Source organism: Gymnoscopelus braueri (assembly GCF_963280865.1).
Source record: "Gymnoscopelus braueri genome assembly, chromosome: 18".
Lineage (NCBI taxonomy): Eukaryota > Metazoa > Chordata > Actinopteri > Myctophiformes > Myctophidae > Gymnoscopelus > Gymnoscopelus braueri.
Window position 1 is genome coordinate 15,165,167 of NC_137618.1, and position 12,920 is coordinate 15,178,086.

General features: G+C 43.8%; 1 protein-coding gene across 1 annotated transcript; it reads right to left on the bottom strand.

The window, feature by feature from the left end:
* Positions 1-341: 341 nt before the first annotated feature.
* Positions 342-12,648, bottom strand: tmprss3a (transmembrane serine protease 3a; the record flags this gene model as incomplete). The annotated part of the gene is made up of 12 exons (XM_080457317.1): positions 342-518; positions 2,714-2,856; positions 3,338-3,433; positions 4,255-4,424; positions 5,017-5,182; positions 6,440-6,486; positions 7,523-7,648; positions 9,415-9,538; positions 9,996-10,112; positions 11,193-11,312; positions 12,003-12,210; positions 12,559-12,648. 12 exons carry the CDS (start codon positions 12,646-12,648, stop codon positions 342-344), a joined length of 1,584 nt encoding a protein of 527 aa, XP_080313443.1.
* Positions 12,649-12,920: the final 272 nt, after the last annotated feature.

A 12,920-nucleotide genomic window follows, 5' to 3' on the forward strand; every position in this document is an offset into this window, starting at 1 on the left:
AAATCAGAATGTATTCAGTTGCCTTGCCTCTTCTCTCTGAAAGATAAAGAAATTGACAGAACTTTAAAAGAGGCATTAGGTGCCAAAGTATAATATTACCTCTTCTATGTATATTTCTGCTTCAAATTGTGTGTGTACAATCTATTTACTGTGAATATACACATTGAAGAGTTTTGCACCAAAACAATGCAAAACTCAAACAAGATCTCCAACACTGGATAAAACCTATTGTGCACAAAATCTAAACAAAATAAATACACAGGACTGTAGTGACAAGCTTTGAGGTAGTTCCACTCTATGTCCACAGAGTGGCAGTAAGGAGAAATGTATCAAATTGAGTGCTAATGTTGTGGACCCTCACTAACCTCCATTTGTTGATGTATCCAGTTGAGTGCCTGTGTGATATGGGTATAGACCCCCGGTTTGTTTCTGTCACCACAGCCCATACCCCAGCTGGTGGCTCCTACCAGTTTCCACAGCGAAGAGTCCATACATGCCAGGGGCCCTCCACTGTCCCCCTGAGGAATGGGAGAAATACAAGCACATGGGCATAGAAAACAAAAAAACGGTACCACTTTATAACTATTCCTCATAAATAGTAAGCAATGTGTTTTAAAGGGGGGTGCTGAGGTGCTCTGTACACGTAAATACTATCAGGCTAAGTATTACATTATAAACCGTTCTCACAGCACTGTGTGACAGGGATGTCTGGCCCTGTCACGAGTCACGACAGGGCTGGTACCATGGCTGGTACCATGCAGTGGTGGAAAGTGCCTAAGTACATGTACTCAAGTACTGTACTTTAAGTGCAATTTTGAGGTATTTGTACTTTACTTGAGTATTTCCAATTTCCAATACTTTTGCTTCTACTACAATACTTCACAGAGACAAATATTGTACTTTTACTCCTCTGAAAGTATTTGAAAACTTTAGTTACTAGTTACTTTGTAGATTTTGATTATTATTACAAAACATACATTAACCACTTGATCCCTACGTACATTTCGGCCATTTGAAAATAGCCGATCTACAAGCTCACAATGCGTCGCGATTTTGCGTAATGAGTACTTTTACTTTTGGTACTTTTTGATACCAATACTTTAATACTTTTACTCAAGAATTCTGGACTTTTACTTGTAACAGAGTATTTCTACATTGCAGTATTGATACTTTTACTTAAGTAAAACATTTGAGTACTTTTTCCACCATGGTACCATGTTAACATGGTAACATGACAGGGCCATGACAGCCCTGCCATTCAGTGCTGTGAGAGGGGCCTGATGTGAAAGGGTGTGACATACACAAATCGTAACAGGCTTTTTTTCTCTCCCTGGGAAGTAGGCTAATTGATACATGCTAAACACATACTAACAGTCCAGTTTAATGGAAAATCTGATATTTGAAAATGTATTCGATGTTTTCTAAATTATATACGACATCTAACACAATATACGATAAAAATAAAGCTTACATTTTAATTGGCCGTGGGAGCGATAAGGGACCTGGATATTGGATAGGGGCACTGGCCCAAAAAAAAAGGTTGAGAAACACTGCTCTATAGTTATGGGAATAGAGAACTATTTAAAACTTTAACTAAATAAAAAAGTTTAAAAAAATCACAATATGCGAAAGAAAGAAAAAATGCAGGGAGGTACTTCCATGGCCTACTGGCAGCATGCACTAGACATTTTCTTCTACCAGTCCATCGTTGTCGAAGATTATGTGGCTTCCTTGTGCTGTGATGGGTTTGTCAGTGGTTATCTTTGCTGCCGATTGTGCTACCGTAGATGACTATGAAGCCCAATTCTGGAACCACATATCCTGCCACACTTCGGTGTACATGTGCGGCCTGAATCAGGAGGCTGAGATGGTGCTGGATCAGCATGAAGGTGTCCTCGCTGGCGCCACACCATCCGTCTCGAGCATTGAGGAGGGTGCGGAAATTCCAAGTAGCCAGGAGTTTTGCTTTGTTGCGTTTTCGACCGCAGAAGGGACGTGTTGGTGGCTGCGGTTGGCCACCCAGGTATGCGAGGAACAAGCAATGTTTGGGTCACCTTTTCCAGACCGTGCCCCTGTGAGGGCTGAGCAGTGCAGACCCCTAAATAGGGTTGCTCAGTCGCACAGGATGCTGCCGAAGGAGGATGTTGTTCCTGGTCCCATCGTCACAACGACCATCAAAACCATGCCGCCTCCGTGCAGGACTCAACCTACTCATCCCAGTCACATCCTTGACCTGCTCCCGTCACTAAATCCTGTCGCCAGAGGACTTCTATAGGTGGAAGCTGAAGCCTGTGCTTGTGAGTGGATTTGATGTGAGGGATGGGGCGCGCAGTTCCTTTCCTTCCCCCACAAGCTTGGCCACACCCCCACTCTATTCCAGGGGCATGAGTAAGGACTCAAGATGACCTTCGGGTGAGTGGAGTTGCAGGGGGCTGCCCAGTGTCACAGTGTCTGGGACCTCCCCCTCGACCTTACTGCCACGGGTGACCCTTACCAGGAGCTGACAGCCCCGACGGCATCGCTCTGAGGATCATTGAAACACACAAGCCTTTCCACCACAACAAGGTGACGATCCTTGGAAAGAATATTTAGCACTGATTGGTCCAGCAGGTTGTGAGATTAGCCCCAGACACAGAGACCGGCACGTGGTAAAAAAAAAGGATCACTTCTACCCCCTTTAATTTCATCAGTATATGCATTAGTATAAGCATACCTGACATGAGTCTGTTCCTCCCTCCAGATATCCAGCACAGATCATCCAGGAGGAGATGAAGCCTTGATACACGCCTGGCTGGCTGCAGGCCTTGGTGGAGATGAGAGGCACACGAGCTGATAGCAGTGACACACTGGACTGACCTGGAGAAGAACATGCAGCAGCTTAGAATTCATTCCTAACTCTCTCAAGTGGAAACACAGGTTTAAATGGGCTTTGAGCGATGGGGGGAAAATCCGTCCGTCTGTTTTTGATATCCCCCTCTCTGGTCACTGATTTTTATCACCGGTGGGATATGTTTTATCCCTGCTTCTGGTCAGACTGAATACATGCACTTCCTTTTGTTATCTATATTTGATAATATCACAATTTTAATTTAAAATGTTTACTATATTAACCCTGGCAAGGCTGGCATATTTTGGGCAAATTTCCAAAACCCCTCAAAATACTTAGGATTTTTTTTAGGAATATTTAGGAAAATTTCAAAAATAGTGAAAATAGCAGCTCTACAAAAGTGGTTAAGAAAATATCTCACCTTTTGTTTAGTTTTGTTCAAATCGAACCCTGTGGAAACACCTGCTACACACAACTAATATGATGACACTGCTTAGATATCAGCCTCACCTCCATCCTCCGTCGTGCCCCAGCCTGAGATCCAGCAGAATGTCCCCTCCCTAAACTCCTCTCCAAAGTTAGGCAGACAGATCGGCTCTATAAGGCCTGCGAAAACACAACTGAAATGAACCACGTTTTTCCAGTAACATCAGAGTGACTGGCATACACAACAACCTGGTGTCATGGTGGTGATAAATATCAAATTGATTATCAGTTCTGCTTTAATTTCACACACTAATCCTTTTCTGAAAGCAGGTGTTGTGTTTTACCCAAAATGGCATACATGTACATGAGCTTTGGAAGCATTCTAGAGCTTATAACCACATGTGGTGTTCGCCAGCTGTACCAAACTAAACAGGCCCACTCGATACGCTCAAAAGTGGAGAGCAAGGTGGAAAATTATGTGTGTGAGAGAGAGAGAGAGAGAGAGAGAGAGATCAGGCTTGTCCCTCAGACAGCTGATACTCATAATGACCAGCTGATACTCATAATGACACTTCTCTGTAGGAGACCTGGAAACCTGAGAGAGGCCAACGTTCCCAGAGTAGGGGAGACGTGGGGGAGAAGTGAGCGTGTGTGTTGTGTGTGCGCGCGCGAGAGTGCAAGAGAGAGAGAGAGAGAGAGACCAATATGTTTCACTTCACACAGCAGAGATTGGGACATAGGCAGAAACAGCTGAAGCGCAAAAAAGGACAGAGAGAGCCAGAGAATTAGAAAGAACATAAAAGCGAAATGGGAGTGAGGCATTGACAACTAAAGGCACCATAATGAGGGTAGAGGGGTTGAGTGGAGGGCTGGAGGGCTTTGGCCATGGGACGGGGACGGGGACATGAGATGGATGAGAGAGGGGACCTATTCCAACCAATAAATGTGTGCCTTGTTTAACTTTACCAGGGAAGTAAAGGTTAGAAGACGGACACCCGTACCGTTGAAATTGAGTGGCTCGGCCAGTCTCATCAGTGCAATGTCATAGTCGAGTCCTTTGGGTCTGTACTGGCTGTGGTAGATGATTTTCTCCACAGCCAGGGACAGGGCGCCATTCACCGGCTGCTCTATCATACCTGCATGCACTGCCCACATAGTGGGAGAGGCGAACCTGAAGAGAGGCCATGGCAATGCATTCGGTGAGTGACATACAGTATCTCTACTGTCAGACAAGATACTGGCTGACGAAGTCATACTGTGTTACTTTTTCAATTGAAAGTATTTTTGATACAATCTTTTAATTGTATATTTCTCACAATAACCATTCAACACTCCCTTTTCTTTCTTTTTTTACAACTTCTCTAAGCACAATTTTTAGTCTCGAGTTCCTGGCCCCAACACTTGTGTGTAAATGACACAGGCACCTGATAATGTACCGGAAATGTATTTATTCATGTATTTTAAAGTGAATATAAAACGTTTCTGAAAATGTGTTTCCAAAATCTTGTAGCTAGGACCCGGCCTTCAGCATTCGTATTGGAGCGGTACTTCTTGTGGTTTTGTTTTGAAATGAATTCTAGGAATCACGGTTCTACCAGGTGCCACCAAAAAGACTAAAAAGATGGATGTTACACAGTATGACTTCAACATAAACACCCACTTATTTGTTCAGAAGCATTTCCAAGTAGTGATGAACACTGGTATCAGCTTGCACTATGGAGATAAAGGCTTTACAGTAGGACAGTCAGTGGTTTGGTACTTACCCAAACACACAGTGTGCGGCAGTGACGATCCAGCGTGAGTCGACGATGGATCCTCCACAAAGATGCTCGCTCTTAAAATGGAGGCTGACCTGCCAGGGAAACTGGCCCGGTTGGGAGATGTTGCCTCCAACAATGCGGCTAGTGAAACGGGGCCTTGAGCCACAATCTGAGGGAATAGACAAGGATTATGATGATGATGATGTTTATGATGAAGATAGAAAATGGATGAAAACGGAAAAATGCACACAGTAAAGTGCAGACCTCTGCCAAGGAGGCAGCTTTTCTACAAAGCATTGTATTTATTAATTATATAGTATGTGAACAATGTAGACTAGCAATAATTGTCATGTCAAAAATGACATGGGTGAGGCCCAGGCAGTCGACTGGCAAGTTGGGTCTCTAAAAAGCAAATGTGAAAAATGCAGGGCAAAGGTTTTTCCTTGGCCTCTAGGGAGTGTGCGTGCAAAGTTTCACGCAGATCAAGTAAAAACGCGAATCGGCCTGTTATAGCGCCACCATGAGGCTGATTCAAAAATGTTCTAGTGGCATTTCTTCCTCTGCGTAGTGGCAATGTGCATGCAAAATTTCATGGAAATCGCATGCTGCGTTCATGATTTGAGGCATTTTGTTCAAAACGAACCAACCCTGCAAACTTTGGAAGCCAATCTTAGCCAATCAGGATGGAATATGGAAAATCGGACAGATCCGTGTTGATCACATGACTATAGAGATACTGTGTACCGATTTGCGTGATGTTTGGACAACATTTTTAGGAGTAATATAAAAAAATTAGTTTAGCAAAACTCTGCCTCCTGGTGGCGCTATAACAGGCCAATCTGAAAAATTTGGGGCAGAGGTTTGTCTTTGGCATCCAGGGAGTGTGTGTGCACAGTTTCGCAGCAACCGGGCCGACAGTGTGGGAGATTAGCTGCTCGCAGACAGACGGACACACGGACGGACGGACAGACACACAGACAGACACACGGACGGACAGACAGGGTGCAAAACATAGTCTCGGCCATGCCTTTCGGCCTGGCGGAGACAAAAAACCCAGTTACAGGTCATGACATGCAAATACAAAGAAGTCTGTGTGCATGGATACAAATTCACATATCTATACACAGACTAGGGGTCCTCCTGGGTCCACTTGGACCAAAAAAACTCACATGACCCTCGACCTGAGTGGGTTCAGAACAACATTTCTGACTTGGGTAAGTGTCAGATCTGAAATAATAGAGGGTCCCGGGGTAATTGCAACCAAAAATAGATTTACCCATCCAGACCCTCCAGGCCCTTTTTCACAGGCTGGCCACAAGAAGTCTGACATCCATATTGCCACACCATTCCCTGGGCCATGTGGACCCCGAGATCCACATGATTTTTGTATAAAGAAAAATAAAAAATAAAAGTAACATTAACTTACCCAAACATTTTAGTGTGGTCACCATCCCAGAGCTGCACTGTGTTTTACTGAAGAGAGAAATGCTTAATTTATCCTTAAGTCATGCAGCAGTGTCACACGCGGAAAATAGGCAGTCTACAAGATCACAACGCATCTCAGTGCAACGCGTTGGGAGCTTGTAGATTCTCGGTACACGACACCAGCACACGACAAAGCATAAATCAGGCTAAAGGGAGAAGTGAGCAGTTTGGTTAACAGCAGTGATGGTGTTACAGCAAACAAAAAATAAATATTTTCATTTGCGAAATACAGCATGTCATTACTGTCCTAGGTACTTAGGGCAACACATAGTCCAGATAGGCTACAGTAACAGGGATTAAAGCAAAAACAAATCTCACGACTGAATAGTTTTGTCAGGCCAAGTGCCAATCTGTGATTTGTGAAACAGCGTGAAAGCTGTCCTCCACCCTAGCCCTCTGTGTTTCCTAAACAATTAGAACAATATGTATAATTATGATGTTTAGGTATTATCATTCTAAACCTGCTGTATAATCAACAATCAGCCAACCGGTTTAAACCAAGGCTTTAACCTTTGCTTTTATGAAATATCAGAGACCAATAGGGTTTTATGGAAGATGCTTCCAAACATCAATTTACAATTTAAGCAATAGATAACGTATAGCTGTTGCTAGTTTGACCCATTCTAATATGCTTTAGCCTACTCTTAAAAATGACTGAAATCAGTTGTGGCGGCTGAGAGCTTTAATCAATGCAGTCAACTGTTCTGCAAAAACATGCTTTGGGAGGAGATTTTCACCATCAGCAAACAGCCTTTATAGCCTGGACACATGGCAAGAGACTTGTGTTGTTGCCATGTTCTTGTTTATTTATACCCGGTCTAGTTAGAAAAAATAGCAAAAAAGCAGATCTACATGCTCACAATGCAATGCATGTGTTTGCAGGTCGGCTATTTTTGCTACTTTTCAAATTGTTTGAATTTCTTTGAAAATTCCCGCTTATGCGATTGTGTACAGACTGTGAAAGCAAGCTTCCTCTATGGAAGACAATAAAGAATGAATGTTGAGATGATGAGTGTGATGTTACCTGAGGTTGGTGGTGTTGTGAATCTTAACAATCTGGGTGCCGGGCTGGCTCAGATTGATTGACACCAGGTTGCTCTGGAAGTCCTGCTCTACTGAGGACAGATAGAGGAAGCGGGACTCTACGTAACTGACACACACACGCACACGCACACACACACACACACACACACACACACACACACACACACACACACACACACACACACACACGCGCCTAATTATATTGATACTGATCACGTCTCTAAAAGTAGCAGTGATGGTAATAACCTCAATACCGGAAATATTGATACAAATAATAGTAATATTATTAACAATAACCAGGTGAGGTTAGCTGTTCACACAGGTTGTGGACTGGCGGCAAGTGCCATTAATATGAAGAGTGGTTTGCCACGTCAGACTCTGGTGTTGCGGTAAGTGCAGTGGGTTACCGCCGGGTGTCCACTGTCTGCCGTTCCACTCAAAGTTCAACCAAATTCAACTATGACCCCTCCAGCCGCTGACCTTTCAATGCACAGCCAGTAGCAAAAGAGAATGGACAGGACTAGACGGTAAACACACCGTCACACACAGAATGAACTTCCACAGAGTACTAGTCGGTACACTCTCTAACCCCAACTACCATGATTTAAACAAAAATGTGTATGGTGAAGCATCAGATTTCATTTGGGGACGAGATTGAGCAACTATATTATCTATTTCTTGACAAAAATGTTGGCCTGATATTTACAGACGAGCTGCCAAAAACTGACAATGGGTACACCGGGTATTGCATAATCGGGTGGGGCCTGCATTCCCAACTTGCATTGGAGTCCAGAGTGGTGAGTAGAGAGGGAGCGGGAGAGAGAGAGAGAAAATGTTAAGGCTGTTTATTTCTACTCTTAAGCCTCTTGGCTTTCTTTATCTGTCTCTGTACAGAGCTGTAAGTAATGTCATCACTATCCAAGTGGGGTTCACTGTGTACAGACTGAACCACTCTGTCATTAATATGCAATCAAAAAAGTTAAGTGAGAATGAACATGTGATTATTAAGTTGATATGTCACAATATCACTTGGACACATGAGGAGACATTAGGCTGCTACCATAGATGGTTGAATGCAATTTTCCTCCTCCAATTGCGTCTCCTCCAATTGCGTCTCCTCCAATTGCTAAATAGGAATGGGTATGAAGTAGGCACACCTGCTATTTCAAGGCAATGGAAGCCGACACGCTGATTGGTTTAATTAATGTAACGCTCATAAACACACCCATGACTAATTCAGAGTTACAACCCGTTTGCGCAATACGCCTCACTTTGCACCAGGTAACAGGTAACATGCCTTTTAACTACCACAATCCTGGTCTCTACTATACTGCCTCCCCCTGGTCAGCTGGGGCGCCTGATGGAGGGGAAAGGAACTGGTTGGAATAACGTGTTCCTTCCACGCGCTACGTCCTACCGGGAAAACTCCCCCGTCAGGTGATAAGAAGCGACCTGCTCACTCCTCATGCATTGAAGGAAGCATGAGCTCAGTTCGGGGGTCTCCCCAGGGTGGCAGAGGGAGAGTAGCGCCCAGGATTACAGCTTAGGCAATTGGCACTGGGTGAAAAAATGGGTTTCAAAAATCATGGGATAAAAAAACAAAAAAACGACGACAATTGGAGTTGGACACCTTTTTGGTGATCAGTCAAGCCTTCATGATCACCCCCTCTCCCTTTGCCCATTGATGTTGAGTTGGTTTTTGAGGTCGTGTTGTGGTGACGGCAAGCTGAGCTGCCAAGTTGCCACCTATCCGCATGCTGTGTAAACGGCCCGTCACATCCTACTTATTAATTCTGAGCAAATCATTAAAACAAATAAAAAAGACTATTGCTATTTAAAGAGAGATGAGTGCTAAAGAGCTTGAGTGTGTACCTGGAGTAGCCCAGCTGTTTGCAGGCTGAATAGCCCAGGATGTTGTTCCAGTCCTCAGAACACACTGTCCTCCACACACCTCCACTAAGAACCTGCAACACGGAGCTCCTCCCACTCAGACGCACTGCATGGACAGACAGACAGACAGACAGACAGACAGACAGACAGACAGACAGACAGACAGACAGACAGACAGACAGACAGACAGACAGACAGACAGACAGACAGACAGACAGACAGACAGACAGACAGACAGACAGAAATGGACAGATCAACAGATGAAGGGAAAGGGAGAGACAGGGAGAGAGAGTGATCAATAAAAGGGAAAAAGAGAGATGGACAGAGAAAGGCGCAGTGGATCTACTGGAAGAGAGGGAGATATATAGAGAGAAAAGTGTTTAGGTAGAGATAGATAGGCTAGATAGAAAGATACATAGATTGATGAACAGACCTACATACATTGATAAAAGAACACAAGTCTATCAATTTGAATGCCAATGTGTAACATCTCTGTTGATTTGTGTGCGTGTGTGTGTGTGTGTGTGTGTGTGTGTGTGTGTGTGTGTGTGTGTGAGTCTCACCACAGCTGAGTTCATCCTCGCCGTGTTCACAATCTTCTGTTCCGTCACACTGCGCTGAGCTGCTGATACAGCGAGAAGACGATCCACAGCGGAACTTCCCCATACAGCTCAGTCCCACTGAAAGGACAGACACACACACACACACACACACACACACACACACACACACACACACACACACACACACACACACACACACACACACACACACACACACACACACACACACACACACACACACACACAAGATGTAATGGAAAGGTTCACCTACTTATTTACTGAATAGGGTATATGGGATGAAAAATGTCTCTTCTACTCAGTCATATGGGCCCTAAAAAACATTGTAATGGTTTTAATTAATGGGTTTATTTAATGGTCTATGTTCTGTACAACGGTAACGTTGCATCAAGACTTGGGCGAATTATTTCCCAGAGTGTAACCTTAGTAGGTTTGTTTATATTGTGTCCTATCGGGCACTAAACCATTTTATCACCATGCATGTAAACTCTGCTTAATCGAGAAAACCTGTCTGGAACACCGTTCACCATGCCACCTCATTCAACACAGTCACCGCTTCCAGGAATCCCCACGCACCTCCCATTGCACAAAGCCAGGCCACACAAATTGTAAAACGGGATAGGTTCGCCATCAAATATGTATGAGGCCGACGCAGTGTGACGTGAGCTACCCACAAAGGCTCCCTTATTTCCAATGGTGGACAGCAACAAAGTCCATTTTGAGTGCTGTACTTGAGTCCATTTTTTGAGTATCTGTACTTTACTTGAATATTTGTAACTTTGGACACTTGGACTCTCACTCACCTACAATTTAAAGATAAATATTGTACTTTTTCCTCCACTACATTTCTACGAAGGGGGAAAAGTACATTATGAATTAACCACCAGGGGTTAAGTACTTTGTCCACCACATTTCAGACAGAGCTCCTTGTGATTCTCTTGCTCAGTGGTGGAAAGTAACCAAGTACATTTACTCAAGTAATGTACTTAAGTACAATTTTGAAGTACTTTTACTTTACTGGGGTATTTCCAATTTTCAATACTTTGACTTCTACTCCATTACATCTCAGAGGCAGATATTTTACTTCTACTTGTAACAGAGTTCATCTACATTGCAGTATTGATACTTTTACTTAGGTAAAACATGTCAGTACTTTGTCCACCGCTGCCTCTCGCTCACCTCCCAGTCCGATACCGAGGATGAGAATAAGTAGAACAAGGACGCACGCGCCGATCAACAGTTCCACCCTGCGCGCCAACAGCATAACCTTCCATGTCGTCTTGGGCTCGAGGTCATCCTCTGTCACAACACACAACACGTTTCTGTTAACTTTCACACATTTTGTTCACTGACGTCACGTGTTTCTGTTTTCATCATGTGCCCAGTATTGTATTGTTGCACAATGAATGCATGTTCTGAGTGTTTTGAAGTGAATGCATGTTTTGGTCAAGTCAAGTCAATAGAACAGAGAAACTAGTGGAAATACAAAAACAACAAATAAATCAATGATAGTTGAAAGCCTTTAGAAAACAGTTTTTTTACAACAAAATGTCAATAACAGCAATTTAATATCTTGTGACTCTGCAACATATTGCTGTAAAACATTTAAACCCAATACCAATTAGTACTTATCAAGTGGTCATTGAGGACATGTACTGTAATAAAAGTAGCTTCACACATAGCATTTTTATAAACCCTGATACAAATAGAGTAGAATAGTATAGTATAGAAAATAATAGAACATATTCTGTTTAAATTAGTCTCTTAGTTGTAGAACTAAAATAAAGATAAAAACAAAAATAAATATATAATACTTAATCAACAGAATGTAGCTTCGATTACATATTGAAGTTCATTTTATGTAGGTGCAAAAAGACCACCTGCAGCACCATCATCACATGATCCTAATAGTTAGGATGGGTAAATGCAGGGGACACATTTCATGTATGTGCAAATGCACAGTGACAGATACCCCCAACAAATACTCACCAATCATAAAGGGCTGAACCTTGGTGATTGGCATGGCTGGGCTGGGTTCTCGGAAATGCTGGAAGTCCTCGGCCTCGGGGCTGTTCGGGTCGGGGCTGCCCAACGGGCTGACGTTCAAGGTAGTAGGGGTGTCGACGCTGGGAAGATCCTCATCTGTCACGGACACCACCTCTATCCTGGAGGGGTCGTCAGCCTCTTCCTCAGCTTCCTGGAGGGAGACGGCCCTTTCAGCTTAATCAAAGCATCGATCATGTCTCTGCGAATCCGTCATGCTTTAAAAAATGCTTCTGGCCCATGACTATGCACACAGACGGCCGATTTTACCCATTCACTCTACCAAAGTGATACTACTTAATCAAACCGAGGTGTTAACTATCCAGTATCAGATAACGTTCAAGCTAGGGGTTTAACTTTCAGTGAATCAATGCAACACACTATTTGGTCTCAGATTAGTCTCAATCTATCCATCCATCTATCTACCTGTCCGTCCATCCATCCATCCATCCATCTAAATACCTGCCCATCCATCCATCCATCCATCCATCCATCCACTTACAGGGGGTGCAGGGGTCCCAGCAGTAGTGGTGACAGCGTTGGTATCAGCAGAAACTGTCTCAGGGTTTACTTCGCTCTCAGGTTTGGCCATGACTCCCCTCACTCACTGTCGGGCAGAACGGTCGGCCCATCGTAGAACAGCAGCAGCCATGGGTGGGCCCGCAACACCAGCAGCAGAGAGGAGGGGGTAGAAAGAAATGACTGACAGGAGGAAGAAAAGATGACAGGGTGAGTAACAGATAGGAGAAATCTAAAGCGGAAGTGCAAGTAGCCTAAGCGAGGGAATAGCGAACAGCGGAGAGATGGAAATCTGAAAAGCCAGGTAGTCTTGGCAGTAGATAGTCCCTGAGATGAGTGCTGGGT